General features: G+C 40.1%; 2 protein-coding genes across 2 annotated transcripts; both read right to left on the minus strand.

Annotated features, from left to right (window-relative positions):
- Positions 1 to 2,132: 2,132 nt before the first annotated feature.
- Positions 2,133 to 5,993, minus strand: LOC135882802 (leukocyte cell-derived chemotaxin-2-like). Its single transcript, XM_065409827.1, has 4 exons — positions 5,948 to 5,993; positions 3,624 to 3,720; positions 2,940 to 3,085; positions 2,133 to 2,299 (listed from the first exon to the last, which is right to left on the minus strand). Exons 1-4 carry the CDS (start codon positions 5,991 to 5,993, stop codon positions 2,133 to 2,135), a joined length of 456 nt encoding a protein of 151 aa, XP_065265899.1.
- A 2,709-nt stretch (positions 5,994 to 8,702) lies between these two features.
- LOC135882740 (leukocyte cell-derived chemotaxin-2-like) lies at positions 8,703 to 13,891 on the minus strand. The gene is made up of 4 exons (XM_065409753.1): positions 13,846 to 13,891; positions 10,900 to 10,996; positions 9,516 to 9,664; positions 8,703 to 8,869 (listed from the first exon to the last, which is right to left on the minus strand). Exons 1-4 carry the CDS (start codon positions 13,889 to 13,891, stop codon positions 8,703 to 8,705), a joined length of 459 nt encoding a protein of 152 aa, XP_065265825.1.
- Positions 13,892 to 15,587: the final 1,696 nt, after the last annotated feature.

A 15,587-nucleotide genomic window follows, 5' to 3' on the forward strand; every position in this document is an offset into this window, starting at 1 on the left:
TAACAAGCCTCTAGTGTTTGTGAGGTTATTTAACAAATTACATCTTCTGTGGAGATTTAAACATTTTGAAGCGTGTATTGATTTTTACCTCATGATAGTAAGTCAAATGTGTTTAGTGTGGCACAGAAACTGATTCTGAGCACTACTTTTCTTCTGAGCTGTATTCAATGCTTTCCTAACCTGGTTTAAGAATTTAAAAAGCTGATTCCCATGAAAAGGGATGTTGTGAAGGCTTCTGTCTTTAGTAATTACACAGTAGGATCCTTATTATCTCTAGCAACAGATTTTATAAAAGGATTAAGTGCACCCCCACACAGATAGCACAGTGTAAATTTTCAGTTCTGTACCTTAAAAGTGAATTGGTTTCATTTAAAAAAAAAAAAAAAATTAGGGCTCAATTTCTAACCATGTGTATGACTACTAGAACAAGATTTAGTGAATTCTTTTTCATATATTAGGATTTATTAGAATGATAAAATACAGAAGGAGAAACAAAAAGAAAAAATAAAACTCAAAACCCAACAAAAATAAAACAAAACTAAATGAAATGTGCAACAAAGAGTCCTGTGGCACCTTAAAGACTAACAGATGTATTGGAGCATAAGCTTTCGTGGGTGAATGCCCACTGGTCTGACGAAGTGGGCATTCACCCACGAAAGCTTATGCTCCAATACGTCTGTTAGTCTTTAAGGTGCCACAGGACTCTTAGTCTGGATCTGTAAAAAGCAACAAACACGGCTACCCCTCTGATAAATGAAATTTAACTCCAATATAGGACTAAATAAGCTGTATCCAAAAAGCTTGGATAGTTACACCAATTGCTTGTATTGTGGTTTTCACTAAGAACCAGTAGGCTTCCCTAGTTGATCAGTTTTCCAGCCTCTAGATTTGGTCACAAGTCACTTTGAAGCTATAATTTGTTTTGGAATTGTAAGTATTTGGCTTTATCATTGTTCTCAGGGAAGTATAATCAGAAGGCAAAGGCCTATTCTGATGCAAATATTGATTGTAAACTGCTCCAACTGTTAGCTTGGGAAAATCACTTCCCCATTCTAGGCTGCATGTTCCCTGTCTGTGAAATGGAGATAATGAAAGCACAAAGAAGGCTCAGGTGCTTTGAGATCGATGAATGACAAGTAGAAAAGCACGTGTGAGAGCACGTTCTCTAACCTTCCCTGAGCTAGTCAATGCAAGAGGTGGTTGTTGCTTCTCTAGAGCAGAAGAAATGAAAGAAACACATGGTAGTTTGACAGAAGCTGCTTGTAGCCTGGGAAAGAAGTCAGAGAACCTGTTGTTGATGTGGTATTGGTGTGTGTTGGCGGGAGGTTACTTAGGAAGGGGACAGCTAAAGGGAAAGGGAGGGGGCTGAGTGGGACAGGGCAGGAGAGGAGAGGTGGGATGACCAGGTGTGGAGTGAAGGTAAGGTGAGGAGAGTGTGAGTGTAATTGCAGCACATGTAGACATATCTAACCTAGCCTTGATCTAATTAGGTGATGGAAAATGCATCCTTTTAAAGCATAGGGGAGAACCACTAGAACACACAGGATATAAATCCTGTCTGCCTGGCTTGGGGTGTAAGTGATTTTTATGGGCTACTCTATAAACTTCAGTTACAATGAAAAGATAATAGAAATATTACCCCTCTGTTCCCATTATGGATAAGCAGTCCTCTTAGACTCTACAAATCTCTCTGCCTTTCAGCTGAATAAAGAGGTTGTCCTGCTTCTCTTATTACCTGGACTCATTTAGAAATGCAAAAAGAGAGAGCACTTCTCTTCTTAAAGAGTTCACACCAAGAGTCCCTGCATGTAATGAAGAAATCGTAGTTTAGGTATTAGACAAAGATACAACATTAAAACGAGTATTCGTATCAAAAAAGGTTGCAATGGACAGGTTGGTATTTCTGGCATAGTTTATTGCAGAGCATGAGATTATAGTATCATAAGCACCAGCATGCCAAGTTGATAGACACATGGCTACTGTGACTGACATATACATTTCTCTTTTGCTGTATGTCTAAAACATCTTTTTGTTTCCCATGCACTATACTTTTGTAATGTTGCCTGTCTGGGGAGGTGGGAAAGTAATTTTACTTGGGACTTTGTACATTTCCATTTAATGTACATTTCCGATTATAAATTGCGAGTGGGATTTGAGCGGTCACAGTTCTGGACGTGAACATGAGATGTTATACCAGGATATATGCTTTGCATTGGCAGCATTACTCCAATTTTTTGCCCCTTCTTGATCCGACCTCTGTATGTAACTGGCCTGATGAAGAACATATGTATGCAGAAACCTTGAGGAGAGGAGAGGAAAAACAAAAAGATTTAGGGAGGGTAAAGAAAACATCAAAGTTGATCATCATCTGATCTCCTTGACTGGTTGTACTATGGCAATTTTTGGATTATCTTCCAATCTCGTACTGCCATTGGTGCTAGCAGTGCTGGCAGCACTTGTGCAGTCCAGCCAGCAGCATTCATGAAATTGGGATTACCAGGGCTTTTTGGGCATGGTGGGGGAGAAGAAGTGAAGATTTTTTTTTCTAGTTCCAAGCTATAGTATATTTCAAGCTCCCTCTTTTAATACTCCCTCCTCCAATTTTTCCTCTTTCTTTTCCTCACTCCAGGTCCTCATTTTTCTCCCATTATCTAAGTGGGTGGAGAGGTATAGGGCAAAGGAGTGTGCTGCTGGTCTGTTGATGGAGACCTTGGCCTGTTAGGTTTCAAAGAGTGAATGAATTGTACTTGGATTCAAATACAGGAACAGACCGTTCTGAGAGAAACACGGGCCTTGGCCTACTCTATACAGTTATGCTTTGCTTAACTTTGTTTAGGTTGTGCATCTTCCATAGCTCTCCAGTTGGTTAAGAATGGAAGGTGAACTTATTTAATGACTAATATTTAAAGTTTATCAGAGATTTATCGATGTTCAGTTACCTGATCCACGAAGTTGGATGCCATTATTAATGGCATTATTCCTTCTATAGGGGTTTACTCGTCTCTCAATAGTGCCACTAAAAGGAGCATACACTGTTGATCCGTCTTTGCATATTACGTCCACCCCTCGGTGCCTTCTGCCAGTTCTAAAAATGTGCAAGTAATGAGACAATGCTGATTTACATATTCATCAGAATTAAAGCCTGATACTAGATACACCATGTAGATTATTAGCGCAACAAAGGAGCTATGGCTACCATTGTTAGCTTTGTTGTGTTTCTGATTTGTATTTCTGCAATGGAGGTAGAAATCATTGAGGTTTCATTCCAGTTGTAGTAATTGTAAATCTCTCAATTCTTAAACCAAGCTGGTTTAAAAATTCATTTCATTTTTCAAGAAAATTACTGAAAAAAAATTCAAATCTTCTATACTTTTTAAGTTTTCTTGGAATATACCAGCATTTCAAATATACAAAAAGAAAATATTCGCCCTGCCCCTCCACCTCCCATGCAGAGCAACAGCAACCCGAGAAACGGAAATGTTTTCCTGTGTTGGAAATGGATACTATAAATGATGTCTGAACTCAGAATTTTTGTTTTTAGTGAACATTTCATTATTTTAGCAACAGCAATGAAAAAACCCAAAACACCCGCTCCGCACACAAAATTGTTCTCAGCATACTACATTGAAGTTCCGTAATGTCCACAGCCAAATCTGTCACAGCCCCTTATTTTGTTTGAAGGATTTCCAGCACATATCATTCCCCATGGTCCTGCAGCACCTGAAAAAGAAATGGCATATACAGAAGTGAAGGAATTTTTTTTAGCCTTAAACAGGACAGAAGTATTATCTATAAAATGTTTGCTGTGCAACTAATGGGGATAATATAGGTGGACGTTAAATTTAATTGATAATCTGTGTTAAATGTGTCACTTTCCGATACATAGTGCTTGTGTGAGTCCCAAAAAACTAATGGTTCTGCATGTAATTGTTTTAATGTAAGCAGATTGGTGGGTTTTTTGACCAATTCAGATGTCAGCTTAGCTCAATGCGGGAGTCAGAAAACAAAAGTATATTCTTCTGTTGCTGCAAGTTGAGAAGCTGTCTGACGGCAGCAGAAGAGCCCACATAAATAACTTTTCTGCTTTTCCAGCTTTCCTAGCCCTAACTCTCAACACAGTTGAACCGCGGAGCTGGGGATTTGTAGCTTGCAAGAGTTCCCTTAATGATAGGTCAGAAGTGAGCAGCTCCAAGTCTCTATTTCTATACAGCCTTCATCTAAACTTCCCTGGAGCCCATTCATGGACTTCAATAGACTCTTGATCAGGTTCTATGCCAGGCTAAAAAGAAAAGTAAATTACTTGGGTGTATTGAGGAAAAGTGAACCTGTTGCCTCCTTTACTTGTTTTTGTGTGTTGATAAATGAAAATTACCAAAGAGTGGTGGAAATTTGACAGACATGTAGGAACAAAGGGCCTGCTCCTAAAATCTCTTAATCTAGGAAAGATCTATATTCATCAGTAGATACTTACATCAATTGTATTGTTTGCATTGCTATTATATAGGCCTTACTCAGCTCTTTATTTAGAGACTGAAAACCCGGAACCCATAATTCAGAAGATTAGGGAGTGTCACTTGGAAACTGTAATACTGTAGAAGATGCATTCCCTAGAGTACTTTGCACTCCCTTTCTGTGTGTGAAAGAATTATTTACATACAAGACAGTGCTTGAAGAGCCTGTGTGCTAGGTGGTGTCAGGTTCAGTCATCATGATGTTCCAAAGTGGGAAATTCTGAAAACTGGTGCAGCTCTAAAAGGTAACAGCAGCTTCAGAATTTCAACTTCAGTGGGACATAGGATGACCAGTTGAAAGACTGAAATCAATTCATGCTAAACTTGTAAGAGCGAGTCCAGCAAAGGTTTCTTTTCCACGTGTATTATGTTAATTTTTAGGAAGAAAGGGCTACTCTACCTGTTTCACTTTCAATTTAGCATATAAATCTAAATGGAAACAGGGTGGTTTTAAGACTTTCATGGCACCTGAATGTCAAACCATTGTAGAATTTGAAATATGTTCATTTCTAGCTAGAGGCAGAATTTTCTTTCACGGGAAATAAAATCCTTAAAACAAGCCCTTGAGTGCTTCACAAAACCTCCTTTGGCTCTGGTTTCTCCCAGCTCTATTTTTCACAAAGAGGTATCATCTGTGCTAGATTTCTCTTTATATTTCCCATGGTTCTTTCCACTAGTGGCAGGAACAGTAAACCAGATAGTGTAGACCAGTTGCTGGTGCTTCTTCTAGCCTGTTATCTAACTCGTTCCTGGTGGATCCAGATGACAGGATGGTTAAAATTCCAATAGCAGCTGTTGTCTGGTTCAAACTCTCCTTCCCCTGAGTCCACCACTGATAGAGCTGCCCCAGTAGAATCAACACTAGGAAGTCTTAAGAAAAAGCCTACTACAGACAAGGCCAGAGACTCTGAGCCTGATTCTGATCTCATTCTGGTTGTTATACGCAAAGTTACACTGGTGTAAGAGAGGACAGAATTAGGTCATATCTCTCCAAATCTTGAAGGTTAAATGCTCTATGTGACTTTTTCCAGTACAATAGCAATTGTATTACAAAGGCACAGCAAATGGTAAGTTCCTCTAAATACCAAGCAAAGCTAATAACGTGGTTGGCTGTATATACTCTAGTTCTCAGATCTATTAAGAGTAATTTAAAACCACCTTAACTTTGCAATTCTCATGGCATTTCTTTAAACCACATAAAGAGTTATATTAGTCATGCCCAATAGTTGATAAAATAGATGCACATGGATGCTTTTTATATATTGTCAGTTAATAGTTCTTTTAAAACATCGTATGGTACATTAACTCTTCAGAAACTAAATACATCAGGATGGATTTTGATGCAAGAATATGTAGTTGATATTGAATCTTTTGCTAAAAAGTCTGTTTGAAAAAAGCCTCTCAAGACAAGGCATGAAATAGTAATCTTAACTTACCAATGGAAACCAAGGCAGCAAAAACAATCAGTTTGAGTGGGAACATGTTGCAGCTGTCGCACCAGAGTTCTCTGCTCCAGTCGAAGTTATAATGTACAGTGTCTGTGTGTTGTTTGTGTTCTAGAATAGCTTAGTCTGTGTGCCTGGCAAATCAGAGTTTAGAACTATGGAGGGCAGTATTCCCAGATTAGGCAACTGTGATGTTAAGAAAAAATATAACCGTTGATATGTCCAGTTGTGAAAGGCAAATGTAATAACTAGCCCCTTGCCACAAGGAACAACAGCCTGAAAACTTGCACAGCTCTTGAGCAGCTAGAGTTATGACATGTCCTCCCAGCTACATTGGATGAGACCAAGAGAGGTGCAGAAAAGGGAAAGGTACCAAGAACACATGCCTTAGACCCAGTGGATCCACAAGAAGTAGAGCAGATGAGCCTAACTCAATAAAATATTCTGGGTCTTTTATGCACAGCCAGAATGTGTCTCCTACTTTGCTGCTCCTATACCCACTATTGCCTTCCCTTGATGTGTGTGCTCTTTATGACCCTACCAATGGGATCACAGAGAATATAACAGGCAAAGTTAAATGCTGGGTGGATTAGTATAAACTAGCACTTAAGAAGTCCCTAGATATTCTGCAGCTTTCAGAGGGAAAATGCCATAATCCCAGCCTGTCAGCCGTTCATCCTTTCCAGTAATGCACTGGCATGTGAATTGTGTGGAGCAGCTGGTAGTAGTTGCATGGTGATATCAGGTAATTAATTAGCTTTCTCTTTTCCCAGTGTAGTGCTTGAAGTATTGGGATCGCCTGTATGTGATAGTTTGAAGAGCAGGCTGAAGCGATTTTCTATCGTGGTTCCTGGCAGCAGTTATCAGCTAATGGTTTTCAGAAAGTAGCTGTAAATAAATTTTATTTCACCGAGTCTGTCACTTTACTTTTAACTTCTGTCAAAGTCTAATTCATTTTTTTCCCCATTTACATTCTTGTTACTAGGATCTAGGGCAATCAAATAGATTGTTCTTGTGCTTTGTGTAGTTATGGGATTAAGAAAGAAATGTGCTGTATTGATTTGCAGTGTTCACTCTTTCTCTGTTTTCTTGTCAGAGACCAATTGTAATTAGCAGCTGAGGGAAAATTACATATACTTGAAGCCACAACATTTTTTTTTTTAAAGAAAGGCTATTAAAAAATCCTGCCTGCATGAAACAAAACTGGCAGGATGATAATGTAGTTCCACTAAATGGTCTAGCTTGGCTTCACTGGCAATGAAGTGCAAAATATGGTCTGCTCGGTTTTATTTTAGAGACCACCAAAGAGGGCATTTGGGTAGTGAGATGGTGTAATGAAAGGAAAGACATTTGCACATCATGAATAAAAAATAGAAGAGGAGCATATAAGGGGTGCACACTGACTGGCACAGTTTTATTAGTCATAGGCTAGACACTCAGCTGGTATAGATTAGCATAGCTCATCAAAGTCAAAGATGAAATTTAACTTCTGTATAGGCTCTTAAATATTTTCATGCTTGCTTTTGTTCAATGTTTTAAATATTTTGGTTTTAGTAGGTGTTCTTTGAAAAAGGCGTTTTCTAATTAAAAATATAAATACCCCTCCCTTCTCACACCCATGCTCCAAACTACTTTGTTTTCTTCGTGTATAATTTGCCAGGTGATCTCTGGCCCAAAAGAAACATTTGAACTTGTAAAGTTTAATAAAAATGGGGTTAGTAAAATTTCACTAAATCTGGAGTTTTAAATGTTAGAAAGCAAAGGTAAACCTTGAAACACAAGTTAGTGCACTTCTGGCACTCCAATAGTTCGGCTGTTCCTTTAAAAGCAGGCCATTGTTGGACTGATGAATGTTGAGGTTTGACATAGTCTGAGAAATACCTTGGCAGCTCCCTGCTCCCCACTACCAACCCATCCTTCAGTACTCGCTTCTTTGGAGGGAGAGATACCAGCCCTGTGCCTGCTTACAACCACTGCATACTTGGGCATGGTGTGGGCCGCTCTAAGATCTGCTTTCTTGTGAGACAACGTTCTCAAAAGTCTGTCAGTTCCCCCCCCCCCAGTGTAACGTTCAGATCCAATTAGGTGCAGATGAAGTAAAATGCATCCTTTTAAAGCACAGGGGAGATATGCTAGAACACACAGGATATGAATTCTCTCTGCCACATATGGAGTGTTAAAGATTTTTATGGGCTATTCTATAAACTTCAGTTACAATGAAAAGAGAATAGAAATATTACCCCTCTCTTCCCATAAGCAATTCTCTTAGACTCTACTACTCTCTCTGCCTTTGAACTGAATAAAGAGGTTGTCCTGCTTCTCTTATTACTTGGACTCATTTAGAAATGCAAAAAGAGAGAGCACTTCTCTTCTTCAAGAGTTCACATCAAGAGTCCCTGCATGTAATGAAGAGATCCTAGTTTACGTATTCGACAAAGATACAATATTAAAACGAATATCGATATAAAAAAGGTTGCGGATGGACAGGTTGGTTTGGCATAGTTTATTGCTGAGCCTGAGATTACAATGTCATTGGCAAATAAGCACCGGCATGCTAAACTGCTAGTGAGACACGTGGCTAGCTACTGTGGCTGACGTGTCTTTTTATTTTGCTGCATGTGTAAAATATCTTTTCCTTTCCCATGGACTACATACAGTCTGTGGAGGAGAAGAAGAAATTTGCTTTTGTTTGCTCAGATGATTTTATTTGGGATTTTGTACATTTCCATTGAATGTACATTTCCGTTTATAAATTGTGAGTGGGATTTGAGAGGTTACAGTTCTGGACGTGAACATGGGATGTCATACCACGATATACTCTTTGCATTGGCAGCATTACTCCAATTTTTTGTCCCTTGTTGATCCGACCACTGTATCTAACTGGCCTGATGTAGAACATATGTATGCAGAAACCTTGAGGGTAGAGGAGAAAAAAAAAATTAGGGGGGAGAAAAGAAACATCAAAGTTGATCATCATCTGATCTCCTTGGCTGGTTGAACTATGGAAATTTGAAGATTGTCTTCCAGTCTCATACTGCCATTGGTGCTAGCAGTGCCGGCAGCACTAGTGCAGTCCGGCCAACAGCATTCATGAAATTGGGATTATCGGGGCAATTTGTGGAGGGAGGAAAAAGGTGAAGACTTTTTTTCTTATGGACCCAAACTACAGTATATTTCAAGCTTCGTGTTTTCATGCTCCCCCTTCCCCTGCACCCTTTTTCCTCTTTGTTTTCCTCACTTTAGATCCTCGTTGTTCTCCCATTTTCTAAGTGGGTGCAGAGCTATAGGGGGAAAAGGAGTAGTTTGCTGGTCCTGTTGATGGAGAACTTGGCCCGTTATGTTTTTAAGAGTGAATGAATTGTACTTGGATTTAAATACAGGACCAGACTCTTCTAAGTGAAACACAAGCCTTGGCCTACTCAATACAGTTGTTTTGCTTAAATTTGTTTAGGTTATGCTTCTTCCATAGCTCTCCAGTTGGTTAAGTATGGAAGGTGAATGTATTTAATGACTAATATTTAAAGTTGATCAAAGATTTATATGTGATAGCTTCAGTTACCTGATCCACGGAGGAGGAGGCCATTATTAATGGCATTATTCTTTCTATAGGGGTTAACTCGTCCCCCAATTGTGCCACTAAAAGGTGCATACACTGTTGATCCGTCTCTGCATATTACGTCCACTCCCCGGTGCTTTCCTCCTACAATCCTGAAAATGTGTAAATGTGCAAGTAATGAGACAATGCTGATTTACATATTCATTAGCCTTAAAGCCTGATACTAGATACACCATGTAGATCAGCGGTTCTCAATTTTTTCCCCCCGCGGACCATGTGAAAATTGCTGAGGGTCTCGGCGGACCCCTTAATGATCTTTCCAAATGTTGTTTCTACCGTGAGCTAACTATTGTAAAGCGCTTTGGATAAAAGCGCTATATTTTTAAAAAACCCTTTATAATAATTAACGTTTTTTTTGTTCTACAAATAAAAGCACACAACTCATATTTTAATATCGGTAGTCTTACCTTTCTAATGCGATGGATGTGCCCTCTCTCCCCTGCCGCGGCAGCCCCTGAGCTGGGGCTGGGAAGGAGGGGGGGTGTCTCTTCCTCTCTCCCCCACTGCAGCAGCCACAGAGCTGAGGCTGGGAAGCAGGGTCATCTCTCCCTGGCAGCCACAGCCCTGGAGCTGGAGAAAGTCGCCTTTTTCTCTGGCCGCCACAGCCCTGCACGTCCCAAATTCCCCCCACCAACTCTTCTCACCCCATTGCTCCCTCCCACCTACCCCCTATGCCCCCGCAAGGCCACCACCTCACCTTATATATGCGTCTTCTCCAGGGTCCAGGCACCTAATTAGTGGAACCACGCCTGCGCGGCACCACTAATTAGGAGGGTGGCCCTTCATTCTCTTATGTGCGGCGCACCTTAGCGGGAACCCAGGGGCGCACCTTAGCCGGAACTATCCGCGGACCACCTGAATGCAGCTCGCGGACCACTGGTGGTCCATGGACCACAGTTTGAGAACCTCTGATGTAGATTTTTAAAGCAACACAGGGGCTACGGCTACCATTGTTAGCTTAGTTGTGTATTTTCTGCAATGGCGATAGAAGAGTTTGAGGTTCCCAGTCCAGTTGTAATAATTGCAAATCTCTCTCCGTTCTTAATCAGAGCTCTCCCATTCTCAGTACCCCACCTTCCCCCCATTCTCAGTGTAATTCTATCATATAAGAGATTAATGCACATTGGAAGGACATTGCCACGGTTCATGTTCAGCGAATTGCTGAGCAGTGGTGTCCTTCTGACAGACTTCAGAAGCCATGAGTGCTATAAATGATGGCTAAATTCAGAAGTTTTTGTTCTTAGTGAACATTTCATTATTTTAGCAACAATAATGAACAAACAAAACACCTGTTCCACACACAGAAAAAGTGCTCTCAATATACTACCTTGGCGCTCCAAAATGTCCACAGCCAAATTTGTCACAGCCCCTTACTTTGTTCCTAGGATTCCCAGCACATATCGGTCCCCATGGTCCTGCAGCAACTTGAAAAGAAATGGAATATACAAAAGTGAAGCAAATTTTCTAGCCTTAAACAGGACAGAAATGTTTATATAAAATGTTTGCTGTGCAACTAATGGAGTTAATAAAGGTGGATGCTAGAATTTCATTAGAAATCTGTGTTATAATGTGTCACTTTCCAATACACATTGCTTGTGTGACTCACAAACTAATGGCTATGCATTTCTTTGCTTTAATGTAAGCAAAATGGTTGTTTTTTTCTTTTAAGTCGAATACACTGTTCAGAAGAAAATGATTTTTGTGTGTGTGTGTGTGATAGGAATAACTGATCCTATCAACAAGTTTTCCTGACAGAACTCTAAAAGGGTTTATTGTGTTTGTACAGCACCTGGCACAGTGGGGTTCCTGGCCCATAACTAGGGCACCTAGGTGCTACTGCAACACAAATAGTGTACTGTAAGTGAGCCTAAGGATCAAACACTACCCTCCACCTTCAGTGCAAATTTATTGATGACAATCAAGAATTTGAGGGCATTATTTCACTCTGAAGTAGAAGAGTGTACGCATATGGGGTTGTAGGATGCCATGGATGTTGGCTTTCTATTATGCCAATCTATTCAGATGTCAGTTTAGATCACTGATGGATTCAGAAAACAAAAGAATAGTCCTCCGTAGCTGCAAGTTGAGAATCTGCCAAGTGCAGCATGAGAGTTCACATAAATAACTTTTCTGCTTTTCCTGCTTTCCTAGCCCTGACGCTCAACACAGTTGACCCGCGGAGCTGGGGATTTGCAGCTTGCAAGAGTTCCATTAATGCTAGGTGAGAAGTGAGCAGCTGCAAGTCCCTGCTTCTATACAGCTTTCATCTAAACTTCCCTTGAGCCCATTCATGGACTTCAATGGACTCTAGATCAGGTTCTGTGCCAGGCCAAAAAGAAAAGCAAGTTACTTGAGTTTATTGAGGAAAAGTGAACCTATTGTCTCCTTCACTTGTTTATGTGTGTTGACAGAGGTAAAATTATCAAAGAGTGGTGTGAATTTGACAGACATGTAGGAGCAGAACCCTCTGTTCCTACAAAATCTCTTTATGTAGAAAAGCTCTATATTCATTGGTAGATACTTATATCAGTAGTGGTGTTTCCGTTGCTATTACACAGGCCTTGCTATTACACAGGCTGTCTATTTAGAGATGGAAAACCCAGAATCCATAACTCAGAAGATTATGGAGAGTAACAGATGCATTCCTCAGAGTACTTTGCTCTCCCTTTCCCTGGTTGGTTTCTTCAGTAGGATTATCTTTACAGGAGACATAGTCTCATGCTCCTGTAAGTGCTAGCTGGTGTCAGCTGCAGCCAGCACCATGTTCCAAAGCTGGGCATTCAGAGAACTGGTGCAGCTCTAAACAGTAACAGTAGCCTCAGAAGTTCAACTTCAGTGGGAGGTAGGATGCCTGGTTGACAGACTGGAATCAATACATGCTAAACTTGTAAAAGTGAGTCCCGGTACTATGTTGAACTCCAGCAAAGGTTTCTTTTCCATGTGTATTATGTTAACTTTTGGGAAGGAAGGGCTACTCAACATGCTGCTGTCTGAATTTAGCATATAAATCTACATGCAGTATAAACAGAGGAGTTTTTAGACTTTCATAGCATCTGGATATCAAAATAATATAGAACTTGAAATATGGTTTTTTTTTTCTAGCTAGGATAAGAATTTTCGTACATTGGAAATATGGTCCTTAGAATAAACCTTTGACTGCTTCACCAAACCTTCTTTAGCTCTGGTTTCTCCCAGCCCCAGTTTTCAAAAGAAGAGGCTCCATCTATGTTAGATTTCTCTTTATATTTCCCATGGTTATTTCCACTAGTGGTAGGAACAGCAGACCAGATGGTGTAGACCAGTCACTGGGCTTTTTCCATTCTATTATCTAATTCATCCAGGGTGGATCCAGATGACAGGATGGTTACAAAGGCTATAGCAACAGTTGTCTGGTTTAAACTCTCATTCCCCACCGCTGAGTCTACAGAACAAGGAGTAATGGTCTCAAGTTGCAGTGGGGGAGGTCTAGGTTGGATATTAGGAAAAAACTTTTTCACTAGGAGGGTGGTGAAGCACTGGAATGGGTTACCTAGGGAGGTGGTGGAATCTCCTTCCTTGGAGGTTTTTAAGGCCCGGCTTGACAAAGCCCTGGCTGGGATGATTTAGTTGGGAATTGGTCCTGCTTTGAGCAGGGGGTTGGACTAGATGACCTCCTGAGGTCCCTTCCAACCCTGATATTCTATGATTCTATACCACTGATGCAGCTGCCACAATAGAATCAACTCTATGAAGTCTTAAGAAGAAAAAGCCTAGTGCAGACAAGGTAGAGACTCTGGGCCTGATTCTGATCTCGTTCTGGTTGTAATACGTGAAATTACACGGGTGTAAGGGAGGTCAGAATTAGGTCATATATCTCCAAACCTTGAAGATTCAATGCTCAATGTGACTTGTTGCTGTACAGTAGCAATTGCATTACAAAGGCACCTAGAAACCAAGCAAAGTTAGTAATTTGGTTGTTTGTATGTACTCTCGTTTTCAGACCTATTAAGAGTAATTTAAAACCACCTTAACTTTGCAATTTTCATGGCATTTCTTTAAATCACATAGTGAGTTATAGTAATCACACCAAATAGTTGATAAAATAGATGCACATGGGTGCTTTTTATATTATTAATCAATAGTTCATTAAAATATGATATGTTACATTAACTCTTCAAAAACTAAATAAATCAGGATGGATTTTGATGCAAGAATATTTAGCTGATATTCAAGCTTCTGCTAAAAAGTCTGTTAAACCCTCACGAAAATACATGAAATAGTAATCTTAACTTACCAATGGAAACCAAGGCAATAAAAACAATCACTTTGAGTGGGAACATGTTACAGCCGTTTCGCCAGAGTTCTCTGCTCGAGTTGAAGTTATGATGTACAGTGTCTGTGTGTTATTTATGTGTTCTGGAATGGCTTAGTCTGTGTGCCTGGCATATCGGAGTTTAGAACTATGGAGGGCAGTATTCACAGATTAGGCAACCTGGATGTTAAGAAAAAACATAACCACTGATATGTCCAGTTGTGAAATGTAGTAATTATCCCCTTGCCACATAAAAACTGACGGAAATGGAACAACAGCCTGAGAAATTGCATAGCTCTTGGGCAGCCACAGTTGTGACATGTCTTCCCTGCTACATTTGATGAGACGAAGAGAACTGCAGAAAAGGGAAGGGTACCAAGAATACATTGCCTAGGCCCTGTGGATCCAAAGTAGAGCAGATGAACCAAACATTGGGTCTTTTATGCATAACCAATATGTGTCTCTTACTTTGCAGCTCCTATACCCACTATTTCCTTCCCTTGATGTGCTCATTATAACCCTTCCAATGGGATCACAGAGAATGTAACAGGCAAAGTTAAATGCTGGGTGGATTAGTATAAACTTGCACTTAAAAATGCCATAGATATTCTGAGGCTTTCAGAGGGAAAATGCCGTTATCCCGGCCTGCCAGGTGTTCTTCCTTTCCAGTGGTGCAGTGGCACTGACAAGTATAGTGTGTGGAGCAGCTGATGGTGGCTGCATGGTGATATGAAGTAATTAATTACCTTTCTCCTTTCCCAATGCAGTTCTTGAAGCATAGGGACCACCAAATGTGGTTGTTTGAAGAGCAGGGCTCAAGCTATTGTTCTACCTTATTCCTTGGCAGCAGCTATTAGCTGGTGGTTTTGAAAAGTAGCCCTAAAGAATTTTTTTTCACAATCTGTCACATTATTGTTAGCTTCTCTGATAGAACCAAAGAATTTGAGGTTTTTTTTTTTTTCATTTACGTTCTTATTATTAGGGCAATAAAATAGTTTATCCTTGAAGTTTGTGTAATTATGAGATTGAGAAAGACATGATCTGTATTCATTTACAGTGTTGTCTCTGTCTCTATGCAAGAGTATTTCCTACCCGGCTCTTTAAGACAAGTTTCTATATCCTTTGTGCTTCCAGGACTGTGCAAAATGGCCAAGGATCTAGACCAGCCTTATTAATTGCATTATCTCTTTACTAGATGCTGTAAATGTAGGTAACAGGACAAGGTCCCTGACCCTGAGAGATTGTAGTTTAACAGACAACATAATTAGTGTGGGAAAGGGAGCACTGCAAAACTGTGCAGCTGAATGAAAATGTTAAACACACATGTCTTGTAGCTGAATGTTAAGGTGGCTATGGTAAATGTGACTGTTCTTTGACCATGGGTAAGTGTCTGACTCTAACAGTAACAGACTCTGTATGTCCTGAATCTAAAAACACATGATCAAAGTCACTTAAAAACAAAAGTTGGTGGGGCTCAAATACTAAATTTGTTCAACTGTGAAAGTTGTTTCTTAACCCCAGATCACAGGTGAAATTTGCAAACATGAAATTTAAACTGCAGTCTTGTATATCATCACCAGTTAAAAATCTGTAGGCCAGATTCTGCCCTGAGTTGGAAAGATACAACTCATGGTCACCAGATTATGCCTCAGTAATACTTGTCCTGTCCTTATTCAGTCCTGTTAGTGGCTTTTTATAAGTATGAGTGAATGAAACTTAGTAAA

This window comes from Emys orbicularis, chromosome 8, assembly GCF_028017835.1.
Source record: "Emys orbicularis isolate rEmyOrb1 chromosome 8, rEmyOrb1.hap1, whole genome shotgun sequence".
Lineage (NCBI taxonomy): Eukaryota > Metazoa > Chordata > Testudines > Emydidae > Emys > Emys orbicularis.